The sequence below is a fragment of the Melanotaenia boesemani genome, chromosome 1, assembly GCF_017639745.1.
Source record: "Melanotaenia boesemani isolate fMelBoe1 chromosome 1, fMelBoe1.pri, whole genome shotgun sequence".
In the NCBI taxonomy this organism is placed as follows: Eukaryota; Metazoa; Chordata; class Actinopteri; order Atheriniformes; family Melanotaeniidae; genus Melanotaenia; species Melanotaenia boesemani.
Window position 1 is genome coordinate 28,260,618 of NC_055682.1, and position 27,239 is coordinate 28,287,856.

General features: G+C 36.1%; 1 protein-coding gene across 2 annotated transcripts in view; it reads left to right on the top strand.

Moving 5' to 3' along the window:
* The window catches only part of LOC121643108 (FERM domain-containing protein 5-like), an 85,950-nt gene that overhangs the window by 48,077 nt on the left and 10,634 nt on the right, over positions 1-27,239 (top strand). Inside the window, exons 2-6 of one of the 2 annotated variants that reach the window (XM_041990333.1) lie at positions 21,105-21,209; positions 22,403-22,445; positions 22,608-22,686; positions 24,989-25,086; positions 26,382-26,505. In XM_041990333.1, coding sequence (XP_041846267.1) covers positions 21,105-21,209; positions 22,403-22,445; positions 22,608-22,686; positions 24,989-25,086; positions 26,382-26,505 — 449 coding nt within the window. Of the gene's footprint in view, positions 1-21,104; positions 21,210-22,402; positions 22,446-22,607; positions 22,687-23,612; positions 23,869-24,988; positions 25,087-26,381; positions 26,506-27,239 lie in introns of those variants that run through there. The other variant, XM_041990341.1, reaches the window with a different exon arrangement.

A 27,239-nucleotide genomic window follows, 5' to 3' on the forward strand; every position in this document is an offset into this window, starting at 1 on the left:
CTTATGCAAAATTTTTCTGACTGGCCTGATGTGCCAGTTTTCTTCAGCAGACAAGCAATCAGTATGCCTTCTCAGCTGAAAGGATTGTTTGATGCGCTTTCTTCTTGACCTATTTCTATAAAAATGTTCTACAGTAGAAACATTACTGTAATTTTTTATCAATCTTTCTCAACTGTTTATTTATTTATTTTCAGTAAATCCAATCAGATTAACTTGCAATTCATTTCCATGATAATTCACTGTAGGGAACAAATCCAGTCATACTGATGGCTGTAATACTGTAGACTGGCTTTCTTTATATTGCATTTGCATTGTCTTGAATCAGTTGAGCTCTACTGAATGTCTGTGAATGTGTTTATTTCTGGCAGGCAAAGTTGCTGTATTGCAGCTGAGTTGCATTTTAATGATTCAGCAAAATTCATTCTTTGACTCTCTTTTCAACCCTCTTGAGAGTTCAGGCCACTGTGGTATGTACACTGCCAGCTAACAGTGTATATCTGTTTGAAGCTGTTGCTAACATGGACTCCAGCAATGTGATTCCCAATGTGCTATCAAAACAAAGTTTAAATGGTCAGCATGGTAGTTTTAGTCTAAGAGGAAAAAAGAAGGATGTGTTTACTAAAGATCAAAAACCCAATGGTATAATAATACAGTAGGTGTGTGTAAAGAATCTCAAAAAGAACGCTCATATTTTGTAAACTACTGATTAGGAAAGTGAACCTTACGATGCAGTAACGAAGAGCTGCCATGTGATGAAATAATTATTATTATTGCATCCTTGTGCATTTTTTTCTGTGCAGTGATATAATAGTGATATGTTTGTCACATGTTTATGTGATAGATAATCACAGTAATCTGATAAATAAATTACTTTGCAGCTTCACAAATTCAATACAGTAAGTAGACTTTATCAGAGCCTCTCAAGCAAGTCTTCTTCATGGCAAAAAACTACATAGGTAAGTGAGTGGACAACTGCACACATAGCATCATTACATTCAGATCCTATCAGATTTTAAAAATCAAATTTAATACAGAAGGCTGGCACATATAAAAAAATCATTATGAGAAAATATCTGTATCAGAACCTGTCCTAATATTCTACTTTCGCAAGGCAGACATAAGAATACTCTTCAAGAGTCCCTCCACTAATGGAATCCAGCAGTCTGAATATATTGACATGATGCAAACAGATGTTTGTGGAGTTATAAGGGTTAGTTGCCATGACTTTTATCATCAGACATCTTTTACTCATACTCCATAGATTTGTTTTGACAGAGCAGAAGGTTGACTACAGTGCTAAAATAACAGAACAAGTGACTTTTGAACTTATCTCTTAGCAATGATGCAAATACAGACATGCTTGTGTATTCAATTACTGTGATGGGGTCACATTAGTCAATACTAAAAGACCTTATTGAAACATAATGTATTGGATAGAAGACACTAGTATTATAGTTGTCATTGCTAAAATAAAGAGACACTGTTTACTTTTTTGCTGCCTTATTCCCTTCAGATATTATTCATTAGATAAGTGTTTTAAAGACCAAAAAGAAGAACTCAGTAGAGTCCTTGTTGTTTAAAAACTGTTTTTTAAAAAAGAAGAAAAGAAAGAAAAAGGTTGTATTGTAGTTTCAAAGCATCACCCCTCCGCTCATGGAGCAGACTCCAGAATCAGAAGAATGGAAAAGAGGATAAAAGCTAAACAGCTGTAAGGAGCATCTTTGATGTTACTGTGTGTTCTTGTTTGGGCAAAGATCCCTTCTTGTTTTCATCTTTGAGATGTTGGGATGACCTCATTTCAGTCAGGATGTCGTGAACACACTCAAAAACTGTATATTGGTCACAGACAGCTGTCATTTTTATAATATTTGCAGTTAGCATTGAAGTTGACAAATTCCTTTGTACACTTAATGCTGATTGGCATGCAGCAGCTATAATTTCAAACCCAAATTTCTTCATCTGCCTAAATCTGATCAGTGGCACTGTAATGATCATGTGCAGTGCAATAAAGTTTCCTCTAAGGATGTAATTGCAAAATCTGCTTTATATTTGTTTGATCATGCAACAAAAATTGCATTAATCTTTTACATGCTTTTGTTCATGCAAGCATAGCCAAAATACACAAATATGTCTTGTGGTAGGAAAGCTCTTAATTGTTTTTGTCTTTTGACTTGTGGATGATGGAAGAGTGCAACAAAATGAGAGTGGTGTCCAAACAAATGCACGTGATGAAATTAATTTAACTTAAAATTACTTGGATTTTTTTTATATTTTTATTTATTTATTTATTTTATTTTTATTTTATTTTTTGCTATTTTGTAAAATGCCTCGGACCAAAGCAGATGCCTGCAGAATGTGGCTGATCATTTTATAAATATACGTGCTGTTTAGTGATTTTGATAGAGTTGAGATGCTCTTTGTGAACACTTCTCATTTTTAATTTTAATTAGTCTTATTGTTGAGATATTTGTATCATGCAACCATTTGAAAAGCATTTTTAATCATAGGCTCCACCATTCATCAGTCGTCCTAGCTTGTAAAATAGCCTATTTAAACTGACATCCTGCTGTGCTGTTAGTGGTTTGAATGAATTTGTGTGCTCAGGAATCATTAATTTATGTACATATGATAACAAGCATCTGTCGAGGTAACAATAAAGGTGTCACTAATGACACAGCAATGACTATTTTATTATATAATACAACATTGTGACATTAGTTACTGGATGTACATTGAAAAATGTTAGAAGGAACCAACATTTTTGCCTCATGTGGCCAGATATTTCTTGACTGCATGGTTTCTGTGACTGTACCCTCTTCAAATTATGATACAGTGGGTGGGTTTTAGGGTAAGCATTCATTTCTTTGCATTACTGTAAACATGTAATAGTTGTGTTGAGCAGTGCTGCCCAGAATTCAGTAATGATCCTCCGAGAAAATGGTGTAGATGAAAGCATGTTTTCTTTAAACAAGGAAACAAAGAATGCATCTCTGCAAACTTCTCAGTCATTAAGGCAAAGAACCTTGTGGGTCTGCTGCCCAATCCAAAACTTCATAAAACTGCAATTCGTGTGGTTCTTTGCTGTCCAGGTTTTGCGCAGCTGTCCAGCACAGCTTTCCAAGCTGTTTTTTTCACATGTGCATATGCAGAGATAAAGGTCCCGTTTGGGTGGTTCATCACTGCATAATCCTCATGTGCTGAGGTTACATGAGTGAGATGACTACAATAAGTGTTGTGTGTTTCTGTGGGGTAGAATAGTGGGAAACACATTAGTATAACATTGTGAATAGAGCAGGGTTTCAAAATGTTGTAATGAACCATTTTTTGCTTGTTTGTTTTGTTTTATTTATATAAAAACAGAAGCATCATTTTAATCAAATGTATAAGTTTCTGGACAGATTTTAACGTATGTTTAAGAACATTATCACGTGGATATTAAAGGTTTAGCTCAGTGATCAATTTCTGTGTATTAATGTAAACAGATGTGTGCAAATAAAGGTGATTTGTTAGCTAGGCAGCTGTTTTCTCTGTTTGTTTTGAATGAAAAGGCAATTATATTGGGTTAAAAAATATTATTCTCTGCAGGCACTGAAATTGTTTTAAGAATCAGCTTTTGAACACAAAAAATGATCTGTACAGATCTGTGGAAATGAGTAGTCATGGAGAATTACACTTTTATTTTATATAGTACACATCAATTTATTGCATTTCACAGCAGAAAATGCACAATTTTCCAATATTCTGCATCCGTCCATCGTGACAGACCTCTGAAGCTTCATCTGTGCTCTTTAATTGAAGATTTGGAAAATGTGTCTGGTGTTTGATATATTTCTTTCATTTTTGCATGGTGAGTATTTGACAGTCAGTTAGGTTGACGTGGCTCCATCTCAGTGGTTTCTATACCAAACAGACATAATGATCTTATTTATCTTACTTTTTCATTTAACTTATCATTGCTGCTATATTAGTGGATGGTAAAACACTGAGCACTATTTTTGTTTTGTTCTTGTTTTGACTTTTCCAAATGTTATTGTTTCTGCAAAACAAATCTACACACAGGTAATAATAAACTAACCTTGAACTTTGATTATTTATTTGAGGCAAAAACATTAACAGTAATTGCTTAAAATGTATGTTAGCAGCACATAATAGCGGTCTAATCCCACGTACATCTGGGCCCTCATTTATCAGATGTGTGTGCAACGAGTGCTAGGGAACATTTCCCTGCAAAGTGTGGAATTTACAAACTTGTACTTATACTCGCATAAATATAAGCTCTGACCATGCTTGCATGCAAAATCCAATTGTAGAAATGGGAAAATGTAGATAGAAAGCTTTGCAAGTTGCAAATTCCTAATGAATTAGTTAGTAATTACAAACAGACACCATGTAGCCAATCAATGCCAAAACTTGCAAAAGATGAGTCTGATAGATGAGTATATCATAGCTTATCAGACCAAACTGTGTGCTCTGCAGTGAATATGTCTGCAGAGATGCTAGTGAGAGCTACGGTTGCTTCAGAGTAGATATCATACTCCAAAACAATTTCCGGTGGATTCATGCTGTGATTTGAGTCCTATGTTGCAGAGAGAAGAAGAAAAACTAGTGTAAACACCATGACTGCCTTCAAGTCTTCCATCCTGCCCGCAACTACATGAAAAGTACATTTTTAAGAATCTAACATCTAGCGTGTCTTTCTTGGGAATTTTACAGTTTTCTTACAAATCTCTCTAAGTCTAATTTAATCACAGAGGTCAGAGTTACTGAACTTACATAGTTTATTAAGACTTCCATTTTTTTAAAGATTATCTTGTCCTATTTTAGATGTTCTGTTGGATCCTAGATGTTAGTCTCAGCTGTGGCTCACTGAGGTAACCTTTCCTTTCCTTATCAATCTAAACAAAATTACTGAAGTTATTCAGGGGTCCCTGCTTGTTACAGTAGTATGTTCAGCTTCCTTTATTAAAAGATTAGTACAAGAAAGAGAGACTGTTTTAATTCTGATCTCAGATTTCCATTCACAAAATTATCTTGGCCACATTATCCCCAAAGGAAATAAATCAGTTCAATGCACAAGTGTGCTTTTGGTGTTTTGGGTAGTGTTAGGAAAGATATTGAAAAGGTCTTTTGAGTGGGGGATACATCTTTGCGTTATTGTCTTTAAAAAATTGTCTGAGTGTGCATGCCACCTGCTACTTTTGATCAACGAACAACAATAAGCCTATGCTGTGCATGTGTGCTTTCGCCTGCATGTGAGAATGTTTTTTGGATAGCTGATCCTAAGCGCGTGGTGTGTGACACCTAGTGTCCTTCTGAATCCTTGCCTGGATGCAAGCACAGCAGATGCTGGGCGCCTCTGTCTATCATGGGCTGTGATCACTAACACGTTTGACCTGCTGACTGCTCGGTCAGGGCAACAGTATCTGCTGCTAGCACTTTCCACAGAACAAACATGGTGTCAGAACTCATTGCTTTTTGTTTCAGTCCTGGCCTCAGGCACTTCGTACAGAGAAGCCAAGGCTTCTCGGGGGAGAAGTATTTGTGATTTTGAAAAATGTAAAGCTTTTTTTTTTTTTTAGTCTTTGTGCAGGATGGCTTTTTCATTTTGTTTTTTAAGCAACAACTGTATGTTATTACATAGAACATTTCATTTGCACATCATTTTAATGCTTTACTGACAACCAGTTCCCTCAAATAATACAACCTCAGACTTGTGCTGTGAACCTTAACACTCACGTTTCCAAAGTGAACAAGGTAATCAATCATCCAAGTAATAAGATCTCCATATTGGCAGTGCTTACTGACTTATACTATTAACTGAACTGCTATTATAGGGTTGAGGAAACTGAGTAATTGTTAGGTAAAATGACCCCTGGGGATATACTGCAGTTAGCTGAACCTTTCTGCCACTTTGCACAAATGGATCAACATGGAACCCATCACCACTTTTAACAGTGACTTTTAATCCACTCCAATTGAGGAGTGGAGGAAGAAGTCTTGTTTACACAGAATTTTGTCAAAATATGTCACAATGAATACATCACCATGCAATGCATCCCTGCTGCTGCAAATGACTCCTGTAACAAAGAGTTATGTTTGATATCCACATTACATAACAAGTGTCATAGAGGATACACGTAGCTAGACGCAAATCAGGTAGACATTTATATGAAAAACAATTCCAACATCTGAAGGAACAAGCTTTGACTTTTGTCACATACCATTTGCTATTTTTGTGCAGTGTCTTAAATAATCTTTATCAAATATTGGCCAAACATGCCAACACAAACTGTTTTTTAATAACCATATATGAAACTATATCCTCCGTGATCATGAAGTCAGTATTGCTTGGTTAAAAATGATGTTTCAAATGTATTTACATAGCACATTTCATACATAAGACAACCCAATGTGCAGTACATGATGTAAACAAACAGACAAGAGAATACATACAGCGAGTTACATATTGCTCAAACTGATATCAATGGCAAAAACATTATCGTAAGCATCATCACATTATCATCATTGTCATCATCGTCATCATGAAAAAAAAACAACAAAAGAAATTTATCTTAATTAAAAGCTTTGGTAATTATAAGCATTTTGAGACCTAATTTAAAATAACCAAGGTTTGGAGCAGACTTCAGGTTTTCCACTTAAAATTTGTTTCGGCACAAAGCTTTTACTTCAGTTTGTGTTATGTTAGCATATGGTTTGATTAGGTTATGAGTGATTTAAAGATTATTTGATGTATTTTAAGTTGAGGAACATGAAATTGTTCTGCACTTTTTAGTCACAGATTAGTGAACCTCTCCATAAATTTACATCTGAAAGCTATGCCTCCATGAAATGTTTTTTTAATACCCGGTCATGTTCTGATTTGTTGCCAATTAGCCTAATTAGTTTTCAGTTTGTCTTCCAGTTGTGTTTCATTTCTGCCAATTACTTCTTTAGGCTTTTGTTGCCCCTGTTTCAATCTTTTTTTTAAATGTGCTGCTGGCATTAAACTCAAAATGCGCCAATGTTCTGAGCTAATAGTAATATGCCTCCGTTTCAAAATCTGATTTATGTTGCTTCTGTTCTTTTGTGAATAAAATATTAGTTTATGTGATTTGCAAATCATTGTACACAGTGTACCAACATTTTGGGAATGGGATCACTGAGTTTGATGAGTTTGTCACTGAATTCAGCCACAGTGGCACCATAAAATACAATTCAATCTGTAATTCCAGTTATACAGTATTTTGTTTGTTTTTGTTTTTCCTTTTCTTTTTCTTTTTTGTTAGTGAGTTCAGTGACTCCAGTCTAATGCAGAAAACCTCAGTCTAATAACTGAAAGTGTGCAGGACATTGTGGTGCTATTTGCAGAAAGTCTCTTGCAATCAGATGTAATGTTCCAGATTTTTGGCATAGTTTAATAAATCCAATTTACCCCTATAACTGCTTTTGCATTCATACATTTTAAATATCCAGTGGGTTGTGTAAGTATAAATCTTATCTACCAAAAAACTTTTAGGAAAAGGTATCAACAATAAACCAGTTAGAGCTCACAATAATGAGTTTTCCAGTATATTTGTCATTTTCTGCAGAAGAGAACTGTATACAGTACTACGTCAAGACTTTTTAATTTTGTTCATTTTTTGTCTTCTATCAGAGTTATTCCAACCATATTTTACCAAATAACAAGACAAAGTTCTTTTTTAAGAAGAGAAAAAAATAGCTCTCTCAAATACAGCTGACAGTGCATCTGTAACAGAAACCATTATATCGAATGCTATCCATATAATATATCCAGCCTCTTATTTGCCCTCTGTGATCATCAGTATCAAGATTGTGACTTACACTGCAGTTTACTTTGTTTTCTATGTCCCATAGCCCACTCTTCTGAAGCAGAGGTGACATTACGCGTTCCTTTTTGAAGTTAGTGGAAACTTTTGACACTTAATTAAGTTCTAACATTGAGGTTTAATTGCAAGGAAATTATGATCTTGAGCACATATAAAATATATTTCTATGTAAGTTTAAATATTACATATATCATGAATTAGTCAATGTTTGGAAAACCACTTCAAATAAATGCCTGTAAATGTATTATTTGCTTGAGTTTGACAGAAGTTGGGATAAAACTGATGGACGGCAGACATTGTTCCAGATTTTCATAGATGCAGGACATGGCCGAGCCACCACTAATCGACTCTCCACTTAACTTAAAATGTTCCTCTGGCGTATGCTCTATCATTTTCATCGCTTACCGCTGCATCAGTTTGTTTCACATTTCACATTTCACATTGGTGCATTTGATTCGAACAACTGTACAAATGAATTGCACTTGCTTGTAGCTACTTACTCAAAATGTCAGCGTTATAAGCTTGAAAGTCATAAATATTACCTTGATTAAGCATTTTATATGTTGTGCAGTTTTACAGATGTAAAGTCAACAGATAGCATCCATTTCAGTGAGTCATTTTCTCAAAAGGGTTTGTATTGTCAGCAGCTGGAGAGGCAATACAAGTGTATGCCTAGATACTTACAGTAAAAGGCCTGACAAAGTAATTGTGTTTATGTGAATTTTGGGTCCAAAACTGCAGCATTGTTTTCCAGGAGTATATAAGCTGTATAATAGCATATTACCATCCTTTTGATTAAGAAAAGCCTGAGAAACTGGGGCGATGGGACACTTTGTATGGCTGTCATTTTTTATTTATTTATTTATTTATTTCCTTTCCTTTCCTTTCCTTTCCTGTCTTTTTCTGTGGTATATCTATAGAAGCCCCCAGCCTCTGAATCTCTATCTAAACAGGAAGATTTACACAAGTGACAACAAAGTTACAACTCTGATTGTGAACACAGTCCAAACAGTTCTTTTAGTCCCGCTGGGGTACTTGAAGGGCAATGAGATGATATCCTGCTGACAGTGGACATGATTTTAAGTGGACTGCTGTTGTTCCACCTCAGAAAGTAAAAGGGATGTTTCAGGGGCTTATATATTTTATTACATGTCATCAAACGGTCACAACAGATGAAAACATACCGTTGTTTCACAGGTTGATAGTGTATACAGGCCTGTGTAAACTGTGTAAAACTGAAGTTCAAAACAGCAATAACATTATTATACACTGGGGTTAGTCATATACTGTATATAGATTATATGTAGACTGTAGATTTCAGGAGAAATAACAGGCACTGACATTTCTGCTTCTGTTGATGGTCAGCACCGTCACAATCTACCAAATAAAGTTTTGAGTTAATGTTTGAGTTTATAGATGTATTCAAGTAGTGCAACTCAGCTCTGACTTCATACATATTAAACTATTCTTCTGAAAAGTCACATTATGTCTGTGATACTGATATCAGGGCCATTTAAATTATATCAAAGACTCAACTGTGGGTTGCCATGGAGAAGAAGACAATCCTATCATCTGTTTTTCAGACCTCCAAATAATAATACAAGCTGGTTTATGTTTTATATCTAGTGAATGTCAGAAGTGATTGCTTAGTTTGAGCTTTAATTGCTAGCATCTTGTTCTGCTCCACAAACACAGATCAATAACAAAACCAAGGTCAGGGGAACATTGATCATCAGCTTGGGACTTTACAAAGGCAAACAATACCAGAGGCATAACAACACACCTAAAACTGATCATGATTGGCTTGGAAATATGACACAGGGTGTTCTCCTGGTCTCTAAACACAAATGTCCATTGAATTTTACCAAAACAGTCCCAAATCTGCTAAACCTGCTACCAACATCCCAGTAGCAGAAGCGTCAGGGCTCCCCGGTACGTCCTATGTACATGTTTCCAAAAATCAGAGCTGGTAGTATAATGCATGAAATTAATTGTCTCAATGATATACCAAATATCTCTTTTGTAAGATAGTATTGGCCAGGTACTCTATGAAAAAACATGCTCTCAGAGCATTTTTCAAATTTTGTTTCTTCACTTAGCTCAAGGATAAATCTGGGGATGAGCAATATACTTTGAACAATTTAAATAAGTGCCAACCTGCTGTGCTGTAAGAATGACTCATCATCCTACAGCTAGATGTAAAGTAGTGGTCGTGCGGGCAAATAAAAACTCTGATGCAGTTTGGGAGAATGACATAGAAATGAAAGAGCCTTAACTAAAAGAAGCAGTGTGAGTCATCCCTGAAGAATTACCACTGAAGAGAGTTTTATTAAGCATCAGCCATTTATTGATTCATTTATTTATTTTTTCCAGCCAGCACAGAGTGTGTAGCCTTACACTTAAGATGAACTGAACAAAACTGGTGCTAATAGCTTTACAGAGGCTTACATATTCTAGGGCTTTAAATATTCTGGGATGAATCCTCTGTAATTTGTATAATTCTTATGGCTCAAAAGAAGTATTGATATAACATACAGACATGGACAACTGTAACACAGGAACGTCAAGCTGCTTGGACATGGTCTTATAGCGTTTTCCTTTAACATGCTTGTCTATGATTTTCTTTCTAATCTCCTGAGATAAGTCTCTCCTTCGCTTTCTGTGGTATGTATTCAGTGTGGTAAATGTGATGTCACCTGTGGCTGCTTGTCACCCTTTAAATAGGCAACACTGACTGATTACAAATTTGAAGACACCTGTGATGCTAATTATAGGACACACCTTAGTTTAATATGTCCTTATGATCAAATTATGTTCAATCTTTTCCAGGGGTGCCATTATTTTAGTCCAGGCCTGTTTCATTAGTTTGCTTTTTAAAAATAATTCTGTTGAAAATAATTCAAGAGCAATGTCTGATTTTCATTGGTTCATTTTTATTTATTATTACTTTAGTCAGTTTCAAGTCATTTCAGTGCCTTTTGTGAGTTTTTCTTTCATTAACAGAGGGGTGCCAACAATTTTGTCCATGTCTGTAGCAGAGATCAATGAGCACTGTTGATCAGCAGCACTTTCTGTGGAGAATGACTTGTTGATCATAGCAGTGCATTTTTTTTTTTTTAGCTCTATTTTGACAGAATAAATTTCTCAAGGTTGTTTCCGTGGTTGGAATCAAACTAACCTGCGTCATCACAGTAGTGTTGCTAGCTTATGTGTTTTTTATTTATTTTTTTTTTCAGTAAGTAATGCCTACTCAGAATACCTGAAAAACTTTTGACGCCATTGCAACTAATTTATTACCTCCTTAATATTACAAGGGCCAGTATGTTTAATATAAATCTACGAACACCAAACAGCTGCTTTCTGACAGAAAATGCCACTTCAGTCTTTTACGTCTGTGTCTGCTCTCCAAAAAATGGAAAATACACATTACCATATCATGAGATTATAGTAAGCCATTTACAGGCTTTGCTACTCACAGCCTTCAGGCAGCAGCTTTCAGAATGGAGGAAATCAGCATAAAAATCATACAGTGGAGCACTGAGATATCGTACAATGCTGCTGTTAAACCCAAAAGAAGCAAGCGATGTTAAAGACCACCACAAACCATTCTTCCACACATTCACCTACTGGAACTGAACTCAGAGCAGTGAGACATCATCAACTCAAAAAAAAAACAAAAACAAAACCTAATCAAGCACTTCTGTTAGCAGGTGCTACCAGAAGCAGTAACCTTTCAGGACCATTCGCTTGGTTGTTGCAATTTCCATCCACAAGCTTAAAATGACACCATCATTTATTGATGTGGTGTTTCCCAAGCTGATATGGAACCCCACTCAATAATTAATCTAATGCAAGACCTGGCAAGGCTGGAAGCGCAGCATGCTGCTGCTGCTGACTCTCCACCAAGGACCACAGTGATCATTTGGCCCCAGTCTGGGTTATTTCCATCTCACCATTTATCACTTTTATTATAGCCATGATGAAGCAGCGCGTGTGCTTCCATAAAGCTCTTATGGGCCTTTGCTTGTTTAATACATTCCTCTTCCTCTGACAGGCCTGCACTAATCTCATTTACCCATGAGTCATTGTGGCTAATATCACTGCTGCCAACTGCATATTTACATACATGAACATTTGTACAGACATGACGTAGACAGAAGTTTTTATGCAGTTTTATACACTTTCAACTTATCTACATTTTTTTGCATCAGCCTCATTTTGAACTGGAGTCTTTTTTTTTTCATTCTCAGTCTACTCACAGATATCTGCAATAATGCAGCAAAGTTTAGCTGATTAATCGGATTTGGCACGATCTTTTTCACTCATTTAATTCTTAATTCCAGGTATGCTTAGATTTGCTTTGCATCCATCATAACTCAAAATAGGTTGTAATTATTTCAGAAGGAGGGAGAGCATCCTAGAAGCATCCTCCCGAGTATGAGAGGATTTGGGGAAAGTGTTGTCTGATTGGTTGAATTCCTGGAGAATGCCTTCCAGTAATGAGGTGGATGAGGGCATGACGGTGACTTGTGAATGCACTTAACTGGCCAAGACGTTACTACAGCTCAAAAACAAAGAAAAATTTTCTAGCATGACAACTCTTCAAATCCAACTTTATATGTTTCAACCAGAATCAAATCCAGAATATGAAGATGAACAGCACAATGAACCAACAGATCCAGGATTACAGCAGGACGTCTCTGTTTGGTAAATGCAAGCTATGTTTGTTATTTTGTTTTTTAACAATAAGACAAAAATTTTTTTTTGGAAAAACATTTCCGCTCAACCAAGTTTGATGGTTGTACAGCCATTTCCACAACTCCAAAGATGCTCTACTCTGTTCTTGTCAAGAGCTTTCACAGTTATCCTAAAGCCACTCCTGTGTTTTCTTGGCAGGATGCTAAAATATATTCTTTAATCCTGGTCTGAAATCAGCGCTCTTGGAAAGGTTTTTTCTAGCAGGGCTGTCAAGCAATTACAGTTGTAATAATTTGGCTCTTAGCTCGTCTTGATTAATTGTAAATTGATTGTAAATTAGTTTCACTTTATAAAGAGTAGGTGGAGACAATAATTAATAATCAGCCACAAGCTAGGTTACAATAAAAACACGAGTTGCCAGGGGGGCATTGCTTCTGGAGATACTGCTGCATCTAACAATGTCAGGTAAACGAAGCACTAATAATAATTTTCTGGATGTTGACACATTGTGTTTTTTTTTTCTTATAACCAGGTCAAACACTACAGATTTTTGCTGTATGCCTGGCTTGGAAAAGATTGGCTTTGTGTACTTACAAAGTGCTTGTAAAACTAATTTGTGGTGCATTACCATCATCACCTGTGATGAACTGTGGATTAGGAATCTAATTATACTCACTTGGGTTACATGTATATTGCTATTTTAAAAAGGGTTTTATTGAGACATGACTACGACATGTTTAGGTACCATTTAATTAATACAAGCAATGAATATCTAAAAGGGGCTAAAATGAGAAAATCCTTTAAGGGTCTAAGAACTTTCTATAGGCAGTGTGGTGCAGGTAGAAAAGAATCTTACTGCAGCTACTCATACAGCTGCTGTCTGGCTTCCAGTCTTCCAGCAGTCAGCTTGTAATGCCCCTTGTACAAAATGTCCAGCGTTAATGTTATATTATTAAACTGTCCAAAACAAGAATATTCAATACCATCCATTTGTGAAATATGCCATAAAATATTCAGATCAGATACTATAAATAACCCCAGGTGAAAGTTCAGCTGTTCTGGTACAAGCTTCCTTCCATGGGCCGAGTTTCTTGAGTGTCCAGTTTTTAGGGGACTTTTACCCCTCGGCCTTATTGCAGCTTTTATATGCTTATGCAAACTCGTAAAACCAAGTTAAGGTGAGTTAAATAAAGCCACCTGAACCATTGTAAATCATTACATGAAGAAATACAGAATTGAAAAGTTGCTAAATGTGACATCTCCTTTCCTCAGCTGTGCCTGTCCATGACACACACACAATTCAGCAAAAATAAATTCAGATACACTAATGATTTACATGGTTGTAATTTAAATTTCCTTAGCTACAACAATGTATTCTTTGGGTAATGCTTCAGCTTCCTCTCCCCTCAACACCCAAATGGATATTGTTATATCTTTACTAAACCCAAAAAGCAGTTCAGTTTTGCCTCATAGTCCAACAAATATATATTAAATCACATTCATCTGATGTTATTATTTTCTAAATTCAGTTGTGCCCCAGAGTGTAAGTAATCTTTTTAAATCTTGTACATTTACGCAATCAGAGCCTTCAGGCCACCCATTGGTCCTGATCAGGGAAATCAAATACTAGTTAAATTATCAAGGTAAATTATCACCTAATGAACCTAACCCAGATTCTGTGTCAAAAGTGTGCATGGTACCATTATATTATATTCAGCCAAGTCTCCATTTTGAAAGAAGCATGAAAGAGAATCATTTTAATGTCCTGATTGACACAAATTCTGTATTTTATATAGTTATAAGTTAAACTTTTTGGTTAGCAGATATGTGTTACTTGCTTGCTTGAAAAAGGAGAATTATGTTACAGCATCCATTTTGTTTTGTTTTGTTATTTTATTTTGTTTTATTAAACCTTGGGTTTTCTAAATTACACCTATCTTTGCAACTCCAATACCCTTCAATGCCCAGATTTACATAACAGTTTTATAAACTGTTGGGAAAATGTGATGCTGGGTCTAATGATTATTGTGTTTAGCTTATTGTCATGTCATATTTAGAACTTATGAGTAATATTGATTTATTTTTCATGTTTACTGTAATCAGTGATACAGAGACAAACAAATTATGCACATACTCAATTTAGAATCACCTGACAATCATGTTTTTGCACCGTACAAGAAAACCAGAGTACCTAAAGAGAATTTATGCAGAAAGATCATGCAAACTCCACACAGAAAAACCCTGCTGAGGCTCAAACTAGAAACCATTGTGAGGCAGTGTAAGCCCCCACCTATGAGAAACAATATGATAAAAATCTTGTACATAGCCTCATTTCACAGATCTTACCCAAAATGAGTATCGTCAACTCCCCTATAATGGAAAAAAAGTAGTTCAGAAGTGCTGCTGAGTAGGGACGCTATGAAAACTTGACAGATATTTAATGACTTCAGTTTGATTCAAAGAGATTTAGAACATCGTTTTACTGGCATATTATTTGCAAAAACCAAACATTTTCATGTTTTGTTTATTTTGTTTGTTTGTTTTTTTTTTGTTTGTTTGTTTTGTTTTGTTTGTTTTGTTTGTTTGTTTTGTTTTTTGTTTTTTTGTTTGTATGTTTTTTTGCTGGCCAGTGTAAACAAATTTCAAATGAACCCACAGAGAAAGAAGTTGACACAAAGCTCATTAACTGTTCCAATTTCCCTGGATGTGATGTGAAAATATTTAAGCCATGCTTTTTTTACCCTGAGATGGAGCTTTACTGATTCAAAGTCAACTAAATAATTCAGTTCTAAACCACAATTAGTGGGCTCTGATTTATTTATTTATTTTTATTTTATTTTATTTATTTTTTTATTTATTTTTTACTTTCCACTAATCATTTACACAGTTGGTGTAAGGTCTTTAGATTTAACAGAAAACAGAAAAAAGTCTCACTGCAGTCGCTTTGAAAAGCTCCATAGTAATTGTCCATTTATATCAATAGCAGGTTATTTTAGTTTCCCATTTTTATGCCATTGTGGCAATAAAAGTGTTTTAATCCAAAAGCAGCAATGATCTAATTATTTTTACCCACAGTAATAAAACCCACAGAGAGAAACTGGGAGAAGCAAGACAAACTGAAATCACATGACTGCAAACTGCATAAAGGATATGCCATTTATCTGCACAAGAACAATAAAGCAGTGCTTTAAGTGGGAACTTATAGAATTTCCACTCTTTAACCACCAGTGTATTGCCACTTGGCTCTGAGGTTAAATCTCATAAAGATGTTGAAGAACACTTATTTTCAGATCAATAGTGTTTCTGCCTCAGAGCCGCCTTTGTTTCCCAGCAGTGCCCGGTCAGCTCACTGAAATACGGTGTGTTTCATTAGTATGCAACGTAGCACCACATATACATTATAAGTCAGCTTCCTATTGGCAAGGATCTCTACTGCTTTATCCTACAGCTTTTAGTCAAGGTAGACAATGCACTTTGATCATACTGTTACAAACTGCATCACAGTGCACACTCTGGTAAATTAGCAGGAACAATAGGATTACCTGCACACACTGTAATGCAGAACAGGAACGTCTAATCAGAGGTTCATTATTAAGTCTTACAATTTAAAATCTGATGTAAAAGCCGCTCAACCCATTGCAGAAAGTGCTTACTCTGTGCTGTTGCTATAAATAAGCACTCTGGTTTGGGAGGAAATCTGTTCTCAGAAGTTCAGTATTCTTTATGAATGGCTTGTCCAGATCTGCTTCATTCCCCTGCATTTATTTACTTAAGTGTTGAACTGAGATGAATCATCCTGCATCTTCGCTCTTGTTTCAGAACCACAAACATGGATATGGATCATCAGTTGCTTCTAGTGCACACATGCCCAAGAAAACAAAGACCCGCAGAAGCACAGAGTGAATGCTAAAGCAAGAGTGTATGCATGAGAGAAAAAATATAGTAACAATGTGATTGATTTGGTGTTCTTTGTTGTTGCTGTTTTTTTGTTTGTTTGTTTGTTTTTTTGTTTTTTTCTTTCTTTCTTTCTTTCTTTCTTTCTTTCTTTCTTTCTTTCTTTTCTTTTTCCCAAGTTTACATTAAAGATCAGGTGTGGGAGGTGTGGCTACTGACCACTGTGTATACAGGTTTCACAGGTCTACTGCTGACATTTATAACAGTGCAAGACAAACTGAGGCTTTTGTGTGTGTGCATGCGTGTGTGCATGTGTGTGTGTGTGTGTGAGAGAGAGAGAGAGAGAGAGGGCAGTGTGTGCAAGTCTATTTTTGCTGCTTTGCTAGTCAGCAGCCCGTCCTGGTGAGTCAGGGTGCATGTCGTGACAGTGACATACAGACACACTGACAGAAGAGCGAGAGGGTGATCCCAGTGCATCCTGGGAAAGGTCTGGTCAGTGCACAGCTTGACACAGAACATGATGAGTTTAGGTGGAGTTCAGTTGTGTGTGAGTTGAACTATTTGTTTAACAAATTTTATGGATTAATTATTGCTGAAACATCTGGATATTTATTATTACCCCCTTTGTCCAGGAGCCAAGAGGTGAGGCAAGAGGTGAGGTACACCCTGGACAGGCCGCCAGTACATCACTGGCTAATGATGCAAGCCCACAATCACTTTTATAGCTAATGTTCTAGTCACCAATTAAATTAATGTCTGGGAGACAAACCTGTGTGGGCACAGAAAAAAAAAAAAAAAAAGAAAAAAAAAACTCGAACTAAAAGATCCCAAAGGAGCTATGACTATAAAAAAAGTCTCAAATTGTGTCTGTACACTGTTGCTTCAGTGGTATAGAAAAAAAGAATGATGTTGTAGATGTTAATAAACAACAATAAAATAATGTGGACGTTACTGAAAGAGAAGTGAATATAATGCAAACTGTAGAGGTGGAATAGATGGAGAGTCAATGGAAAGACATGTTGTCAGATTGATCCACCAGTGCAGCTTGATCTGACAAGAAGAGGCTATCGAGGTTTTAACTTGAGTGAAATATTCATGCATGTAAATGAGGATATTTGAATTAGCTTCATTTAAAGTAATGATTTGAAGGCTAAGCTGAACGCAGGTTTGTTTGTTGGGTATCGTATAATGTGTTTCTCATTGTCTGGCTCAGGATAATCGTCTTCAAAAATAATTTTTATAAACCACATTTTCACACTGTTGATTACTGTTGATGCACTTTTCATTAATGTAAATCAAAAGAAAGGAACTCATCATGTTGAGGTTTTTGGTTATGATTGACGATAAGTGCTCTAATGTCCGAGTCATGACAATGTTAAACTAAATCACCTGAGGGTTTCTTCCCAGATCTGATTTGATAATAAGTGAAAAAAAAGGTGACAACAGACTTCATCATAGATTCTCACAGTTTACAATGATATGTCTCAAAGGCTTTAATAAAGATTTTTGTGGCTTACACATGGAATCTGTCTTTCAGAACTATTTTTTGTCCCCTCTTTCAGTTTATGCCATATGATATTGAGATACATTCATCAGCAACTTGCATATTTGTTCTCCTCTGTCTTTGTTTCTCCCTCTCTCTGTTTGGCTTCATTTTGTCTTCTCTTTCCCTCTCATATTCTCACATATCTGCACCGGACTTTGTCTGACTGTGCAGTTTTATGTCACCTATGTGAACACAGTGTCTCTTCCAAAGGGCAGAGGGGGATATTTTGTAGCATCTTTTACCCTTGTAGATACAAAAGATATCCTATATGTGCAGAATGAAAATAATAAATAAATAAAATTCTACTGGATGTACCTGCACTCACTAAGCATGCACAAATTTCCCTGGTTATGCATCCCAAAAGAGAACTTTTATAGGATGTATTTGAGTGAGTTTTAAAAAGAGTTTTAAAGCTACAGCTACTCCTCCTACCTCAGTGAAACATCTCATGTCTATAAAAATAGAAATTTTACATATTTCAAAAACTATATGGCTGGAGACAGGATGTCTCCTATTTTACTGGGAAGCCCATTTTCTGTGTACCCAAGGTTTCCATTTTTCATGTCATAAGTTTGCTAGTTTTAAAGTGTTCCTGAATTTGGCTTGTCAGTCTCATGAGATGTTATGAGATAAGACCTTTACACAATTTTAACTCTTATTAAAGGTAAGAAACCTTTATCTCTGGGCTGATGAGACAACCTTTAAATATCCTTTGTAGAGTCGAGGTTGGACATCTAAAGGAAGAAACGTTGAGCGAGATATTTGATATTACTTTGTGTTGATGACTTAGTTTTCAGTCTGCACTCCTGTGTGAGAAAGTCCAGGTGGATACCTCGACAGCCACCTGGATTAATGACTACCTAACAAACAGACCACAGTGTGTAAAACTGAAAGGTTGAGTCTGAGAAGGTGGTCAGCAACACAGAAGCACCACAAGGGATTTTACTGTCATTATTTCTCTTCACTCTATATACATAAGACTTCTAATACAACTCTGAGTCCTGTCATCTGCGGGATTGCTCTGATGACTCTGCAGTTGTTGGGTGTATCAGTGATGGACGAGAAGCTGAGTGCAGAGAACTGGTCTGTCAACTTTGTGAGATGGTGCGGTAACAATCAACTCATGTTGAACACAAACAAAACAAAAGAAATTATTGTAGATTTCAGATGTTACTTCTTAAGAAAGCTGAGATTCTTCAATGTCTGCACCAAGATGTTACATATATTCTAAGTCAAATTTGTCTATCAGCCATCTGTTGGCACAGCAGCTTCACAGTCAGAGACTTGAAACTAAACAAAATAATCTAGAAGGCTGACTACAAAGGAAAACTTTGACACCACTGGAGCTGATTGTAAAGAGAAGACTGTTTCACAAGCTGCTGAGCATAACAGACAATCTTTACACCCGTTACACCAATGGTTTCCAACTTGGTTCCCAAAGAGCACAGGGGGTCCTTGAGGCTTTTAACATTAAGATTGATTGTGATTAATGAAATGTTGTTCATTTAACTTTGGCTTTATCAAAGGACAGAACTCAGCCAGAAAACATTATTTATGGTGAGAATCGATTTTGAAAGCATAAAACCAAACATGGTTTCAGCACGGGGTGGGGCAGGGGGTCCATGGCTTGTTAGTATTTGCATGAAGGGGGTCCCCGAGGAAAATAAGTTGAGAACCACTGCTGCTTCTTCATATATCCTGCATGACAAAAAGGTAAAGGAGGTCAATCAAACCTGCAGCCATTGCTTTTAATAGCAGACAGTTAGATTATCTTTGCATAAAGACTTAGAGTGGCTTAAATTATTTTCTTCAGTTCCAAACTAGAAATAAACCCATGTTGTCAAATTACAACATGTCAGTTTCTACATTGTTCCCCCGTATACTAAGCTTTTATGCCAAAGTTCTGTCACAGACTAGTCATTATCTAACAATCTCTATCAAGGCGCAACATGATTCTGACTGAATTGTTTGTTCAAATTAATGTTCTTTTATATTCTCTGTCTGAAGATGCTTTGAACCTGCTGTTTATTTAGATCTCTGGGCTGTGATCTTAAGGCTGTTTGTGTCTCCTTTACTACACTATATACTGAAACCCTGAGGGTGACAGTGCCCACTTCAAAATATTGCACTGCTTTGGTTTAGAAGTTTGCTGGCTTTGCTTTGAAGCTTCTAATTACTGGTTAATGATTCGTTATGCATTCAGTAGCAGCTTCACTACCTCATTGTTCCAATTAGACATAAATTAAAAACTTCATTAAAAATGGACTTTGATGGGTCTTTTGGGGTAGACGCAGGATTTTGTAAGCTCCTGCTCACTCTGGATTTAAGTGCTAGTGTTAAAATAGCAGTGTTGTCCCTCTCCATCTCATTTACAGATTTAATCACTGATTTTTTTTCTGTGGTTCCTAAATAATTTTGGAAAATTAAGCCACAGATCCCCTGATGACAGTGAATATATTGTAAATGTTTTATGTCAGCATTCTTTTAGAATAAAAAAAAGTGAATTAAAGTGCAAGAGAAAGCTATCTGTACAGCATTCATTGCATGATGAGTGCCTCCTCTTCTTCTCAGCCTGCCCTTTTCTTTGCCCACACCTTGTCTCGCTGCGCTCCCAGGTCTTTTTCTGTGGCAGAAATTTCTTTGAGCTTTCACAGATGGCTGCAGCCTCGATATGAATATTTGATAGCCCTCATATACCTCCCTTGAGGGTTGTGAAATATTAAAACACTTTCTGGTGACTGTTTTGACTTCTCAAATGCTCAAAAAAAAACAAGAAAAAAAAAACAAACAAACTAACAAAAAAAAGATTCCCTGATGAGTTTAAAAGAAATCACGTGGATGTAATGATTTAGTTATTTTCATTTTATTGTGTTTTAAATTTTTTGCTGCCCTGGACAGAGTCTGGACTTTAGATCTGAGTGTATGTTCTGTATGTTTATATGTTTTATCAGTTGCGAGTTGATTTACAGTACATGTGAGTGTGCACATTTTTGGAAAGGGAAGGATGAGTGCTCAGGTGACGTAAGGTTTATTATTCCCATCTTGTCTCTATCTTTCTTCTTCTTTTTCTCTCTCGGTGGGAAGAACATTGAATAACTTTCTTCATGTCTTTCTTTCAGCGGGATGCCAAAGGACAGTACCTGTTTGACCTCATCTGCCACCATCTCAACCTGCTGGAGAAAGATTACTTTGGTATTAGATATGTTGACCCAGACAAGCAAAGAGTAAGTATTTAGTTTCATCATCATGTGTTTAGTCATTATTTGGGTCATTGCTTTCTCTTTTTCAAACCTTCGTCCCATTTTTTTTTCACTCAAAGTGACTAACTTATCTATTTACTTTTATGAGCTGTAACTTTTGAACTGCCTAAGAAATAAACATTAATTTTATTCATGTACATACTCAGTGTATCCTAGTCTTGAGAATCGAGGCTAAAACTAGAGGCAAAGTACACCCTGACAGAGTCAAACCATCACTGGGACACACCAACAAGAGACAAACTAGACAAACAACCATGCGCACTTACAGTTCTCAACCAAATTCCTTTTTAATAATCCATTAAGACTTGCATAGTGTCTACCTAATTTATTCAAACAAAAATTTAGCACATCAGTGGTGCATAGTAAAGCTATTCATCCTCCTTAATATGAATATGTAATTCTTGGAAATTGCTGAAAAGGGGTATTATTAAGTCACACAGATTACATGTTTGAAATATCCAATAGCTTGTGCTTTGGGGAGAGAAAGATTTCCATTCTGGAAACTATGTCTTCATAAAGTAATGCCCTTTGGTTCTCAACAGCTTTTCAGATGTAAATCCTTAAAAGGTCAGAGGAAATAATCAGAAGTTATGCATCAGGAGCCACTTCTAGAGATCATTTTTGGGTTTAGTTTCTGATAAGACCATCACATAGATGCATGTGATGGGTGAATTTGCCGGGCTTCAATTGATTATTTGTTAATTATGCATGATTTAGCTGTGAATAGGATAACAAATGCTGTGTGGGGTCAAGAAATCAACCAGAGCGTTTTTTTTTTTGTTTTTTTTTTAATAGGGAAAAAGGAAAAAAAAGCATATTTGTGTATTACAGTTACTTACAGTGACTTCGTTGATGTCATTATTATTATTGTCCTTATCTCACTGAGTAGTGATTCATTATGTTAAATACAGCAACATAAAAAAATATATATATATATCTTTTTAGAAATTTTCAAGCAGCTTTCTCTCTGATGCCTTCTCTCTGCATGGGGACTGTTGAATTGATTCTAAATAAACAGCAGATGAAGAGATGGGAGTAATTCAACTGTGCCGTACAGCTATAGATTATAAATCACCTTCTTCAGTTGCTCAGCAATCAGAAGCTTGGGATTCTGTGTTCACGGAGCCGGTCCTTACTTCTCCTTCTCTCCTTTTCAGCACTGGTTGGAGTTTACAAAGTCAATTGCCAAACAAATGAAGTGTAAGTATTAATCATGCCTGATTGGCTTCAATGCAAAAAGCACAGATTTGATAATTTAAAAAACACTGATGAAAAACATGCAAAACTTAAATTGTGTCCACACACATTTATTCTAAGGTAATGCTAGATAAACCGTTTCTTCTATTTTTCTTCTATTTGTAGCCCAGCCTCCATTCACCATGTGTTTGCGTGTCAAGTTTTACCCGCCGGACCCTGCTGCTCTGAAGGAGGAAATCACCAGGTAAGACTGCAGGTTGAGAAAGGAAGGTTTTTTTTGTATATATTTTATAAGTGTACATTTACAATTATTAATTCAAATGTTCCCTGTTCATATATTGTACCAGACTTAGCTTATGGCTTATTTTCAATTGCAGGTTACACTTGACCTGACAAACAAAATAAAAACATGCAAAGTACAATCATGTTTACAAACACCATGTTAGTATGTAAGAATGTAAGAATGAGTTAACTGACCAGTTTTTTCCCCTGACAGCATTTTTATATCCTATCAGGCTTTGCTTTATACATCCTGTTAAGATAAAGCACGTTTCTTACCAGCATATTTTATCGTCAGTGTTTGTGATGTCAGTTATGGGACTGAGAAACTAAAGATGATGCAGCTTTATGTCAGTGGGTGTTTTTTGTTTGTGTGTTTGTTTTTGTTGTTGCTGTTTGTTTGGGTTTTTTGTTGGTTTTGTTTTGTTTTTTGTTTGTTTGTTTTTTAACATAATACCAGTCCCTCCCATGCGATGGACAAAAACATTCCACATTTCAGCAATTAGAGTCATGCAAAACAAAAACAACACAAAACAAAAAAAAAAAAAAAAAAAAAAACACCTCAATGAGTTTTAAACCAAATCTATTTTGGCTTTAAGCTCCACAAATCCGTTTGAAAAATTCTGGCACGTTTTTAAGTGGATCTTTTTCCAACTAATACCTTCTCAGCTCGACTCTACTCAGTTTTTAATAACACCTCCCACACTGAGGTGGTATTCAGTTATAATGGAAAATGAGCAAAACCAAGTCAAGTAGGTAGGAAATACTGAGATATTTCTATTATTATATATTGCAAAAAATAAATAAATAAATAAAAGAAAAAAGAAAAAACAAAGTTATTTATTTAGGAAGTCTGAGGAAATGTCAGTGTGTAAAGGCAACGACAAAAACCGTCATTGTCAAGTTAAATAATGAAATCATGTGTAATTTTAAGCACAATTTTATCTTAAAATGTGATCTAAGATGAGTTGTGTTAAAGATGCAAAAGCCCACACATTTAATGTCATTGTCTTATTCAAAACTCAACAGAGGAAGTCTATATGTGGTGAGGATTGAAGTATTTTCACTTCTCATCAGCCGAAGTGTGGCCAAGATCCACACCACTGCGGCACTGAATGTGGCATCCTCGACAGCTGAACAAACTGCTGTGAGGAGCACACAGATCCCTGTAAATCACATGCCTCGTCTGGTTGCCACGCAGTGAAATCTCTCCTTTGCAATCTAGCTCTTCTTGATGGAGCAGAGCGCCGGCAGGGGAGACTTCCTCCATTCTCCATCCATCTGTTCTGGCTGGAGGCTTTCACAGGCACACAAACACACCGCAGATCCAGATATTTCACAGCTGCTTTTGTTTGATTTTAAAGAAATTTTACTTAGACACCATGATGTATTTTATAGCTTTATACATGCATGATGAGTTGGCAAGACAAGCGTGGAATAAACAAGACTTTAAAGGCACATAAATATAAATGGGATGTGTAATTTTTTTTAACAATTTGTATAACAGACAACATATCAGGTGACATCATGAGTACTCTTTACTGTAAAGTTGCCTAAATCTGCGTTAACTCAACTCTGATACCTTTCACAGCAATGCTGTGTGCGGACATATTATTGCTTTGGTGCTTAGAGAGTAGCGGAATCACATGGGTATAAAATTAATCTTTGACACAAAAGAAGGTAATAGAAAAGTTTCTAGATATAGTAGAAAAGATCTGATGACTAAGTTACGCCAAATGGATTTCAGAATGTGTGTATAGCCCGCGACCCGAAATGGAATAAGCGGTCAAGATAATGGATGGATGGATGGATGTATAGCCATATTTTAAGTTACTGTTTATTCTCAATTTGTTAGTTTCAGTTTTACCTCAAGTTAAACTTCATAATAACTTCGAGTGGATGATTGGCAGTCATTTATGGTTTTTTTAAACTGTAATTGTAGATGTACTACTAAATGGGTTGTTAAAACAGCCAAAAAGTGAAGGACATGTTTGTCCTCACTTTTATTTTACTTTCCATGTTGTAGAATGACAAGGCTGCTTATCTTTCCTTACCACTAAAACAACACTGAAAATGGCCTCATAGCAGCTGTCTCAGAAGCTTTAGTCACTACTTTCACAGCAAATAATTCACATTAGTAAATCTGACAGCCTTAAGGGAAGCCTTTTTTTAAACTATGACCATCCACAAAGTGTGTTGACATTAAATCCTTTATCATCGTGATGAACATAGTCGGCTTCTCTGCTTCTCTTTCTTCCACTCCACAGATATCTTGTCTTCCTGCAGGTCAAAAGGGACCTCTACCATGGCCGTCTCCTCTGTAAGACATCAGACGCAGCTTTGCTGGCTGCCTACATTTTACAAGGTAGATTAGATGGGTTGTTTTGGCATCAGACCAGGCTAATTTACTTACTGTCAGCTGTGTTCCATGCAGGTGTGTTTGTGTAAATGAGTGAATAGAGCATGTTTAGACATAGTATTGCTAACTGATGTTTGATGGAAACCTTGGTATTTTGAGTTATCTGTTTTTATGCTGGAAATAATGGAAAATGTCAGGTTGTTACCTTTGATAAAACTTTTACTTTTGTGGAAAAGCTGACAGTTTTTACTCTTTCGGGTGTTGGCTCATTAACATGCAGAGTAAAAATATATTGCAAAAAAGTTGCACTGTCTCCCAACCATCTATCCTGCCAGCATTTTGTCTCTTAGCCTCTTCCTGAATCTAAATGTTCTAACTGTGTCCCTGCAAGATAGAGAGTCCATGTACTGGAATTCATTATCTTCTGAATTTAGTTATTCACAGCTGCAGATCATTTGCTCAGCAGTGCTAACTGCGCCAATTTAAAATAGTCCAACATGGTCAGGGAGGGAGGAAAAGCAGTGCAGGTAAATCATTCAGTCGTAAATGAGACTGAGAAATGGGTAATAAACTCATTGTTTAAAGGCGTGAGGGAAAAGTACATTACGTCCATGAGTGATAAAGGACCAGAGGATGGTGACTGCCACAGCCCAACCTTAATTATTATTTATACTGGCTAATTAAGCTTTAAATTCTGCTTGAACTTAAACGTTTTTTAAACCAGGTGTCTCCTTCTTGCAGAGGTAATCTACCAGAACATGTGACTCAGTAACAATCTTTACATTTAAACTCATCTATTATGTAACATGCATGTAAGAGGAGTGTTACAGAGGCTGGTACAACTGTTTTTGATGATGGACATGCTCCTGTCATAACACATAATCCTAAGGCTATGAAATGAGAATTTAGTAAGCGTTAACTGACCAGTACACATAAAGGATTGTATGTTACAAGTCTGCAAATAATGGATGTTTACAATTCCTCACCCTAGTCTTATATTTAATTCTTATCTAAGTTATCTGGATCCCTGAGTGTTGGAGCTCATTCTGGTCAGCCTTGAACTCTTCTGTTTGCACACTAACAAAAGTTTTTTGTGTGCACCTTTTAGGGAATATTTGCCTTAAAATCCTCAACTTTTTGGTTAATGGCTATGCTGAGGCTTTATGATTCAACACCAGCACAACTACATACAGAGGTTAAAGTGAAAAATGCCATTAGAGTGGTTCAAGAGTTTTATACCGTAAACAGTAATCTTAAGCCTGTTATTTTTCATCTCTTACTTTTTTTTCCCATATATACAGCTGAAATTGGTGATTATGACCCTGGGAAGCACCCCGAAGGCTACAGCTCCAAGTTCCAGTTCTTTCCTAAACACTCAGAGAAGTTGGAGCGTCGGATTGCTGACATCCACAAGACTGAGCTAATGTAAGAGGACACTTGTCCAGATCCCTGCCCACCTCTGCAATTCGCTCATTCTAATATATATATATATATATATATATATATATATATATATATATATATATATATATTACTGTATATATGCAGTGTATATAGGACACTCAGCCCAGGCTTAAAACTGGGTGGATTTTTAATCCTACACTGCCATCTGTTGCCCTTTGCTTAGAATTAAATATATTTTCATGCAGTTGTGTCAGCAAAAGAAAACTTTTTGAAATAACCATTTTATGGAAAAATGATGACAGTTCAGGCTTAACTCAAGACAACAAAATAAATGACTGATTGGGTTAAAAAAATTTGGCATAAATTTGCCCCTGCTTGCATACATTTTCTTTGATGTTATTTTTGCCAGGCTGTATCCTGTTTTGCAAAAGGATAAATAAATTAAATCAAATATCATGCTACAGGAGAGTGATAGGTAGAAAAGAGCTAAAATATTTACTCTACTCAGGTCAATGTGACCCATACACTAAATTTGTTTTTATCCTTTAACACAGTGGTTCCCAACCTGGGGTCCCCCAAAGAGCACAGGGGGTCCTTGAGCCTGAACATTAAGAACCATTGTGATTAATGTCCACAAATTGTTTTAAGGGAAAAAAGTATGACTATTTGTTTTTCATTTAACTTTGCCTTTCATCAAGGGACAGGGCTCAGCCAGTAAACATTATTTATGGTGAGAATCTCACTTTTGAAAGCAT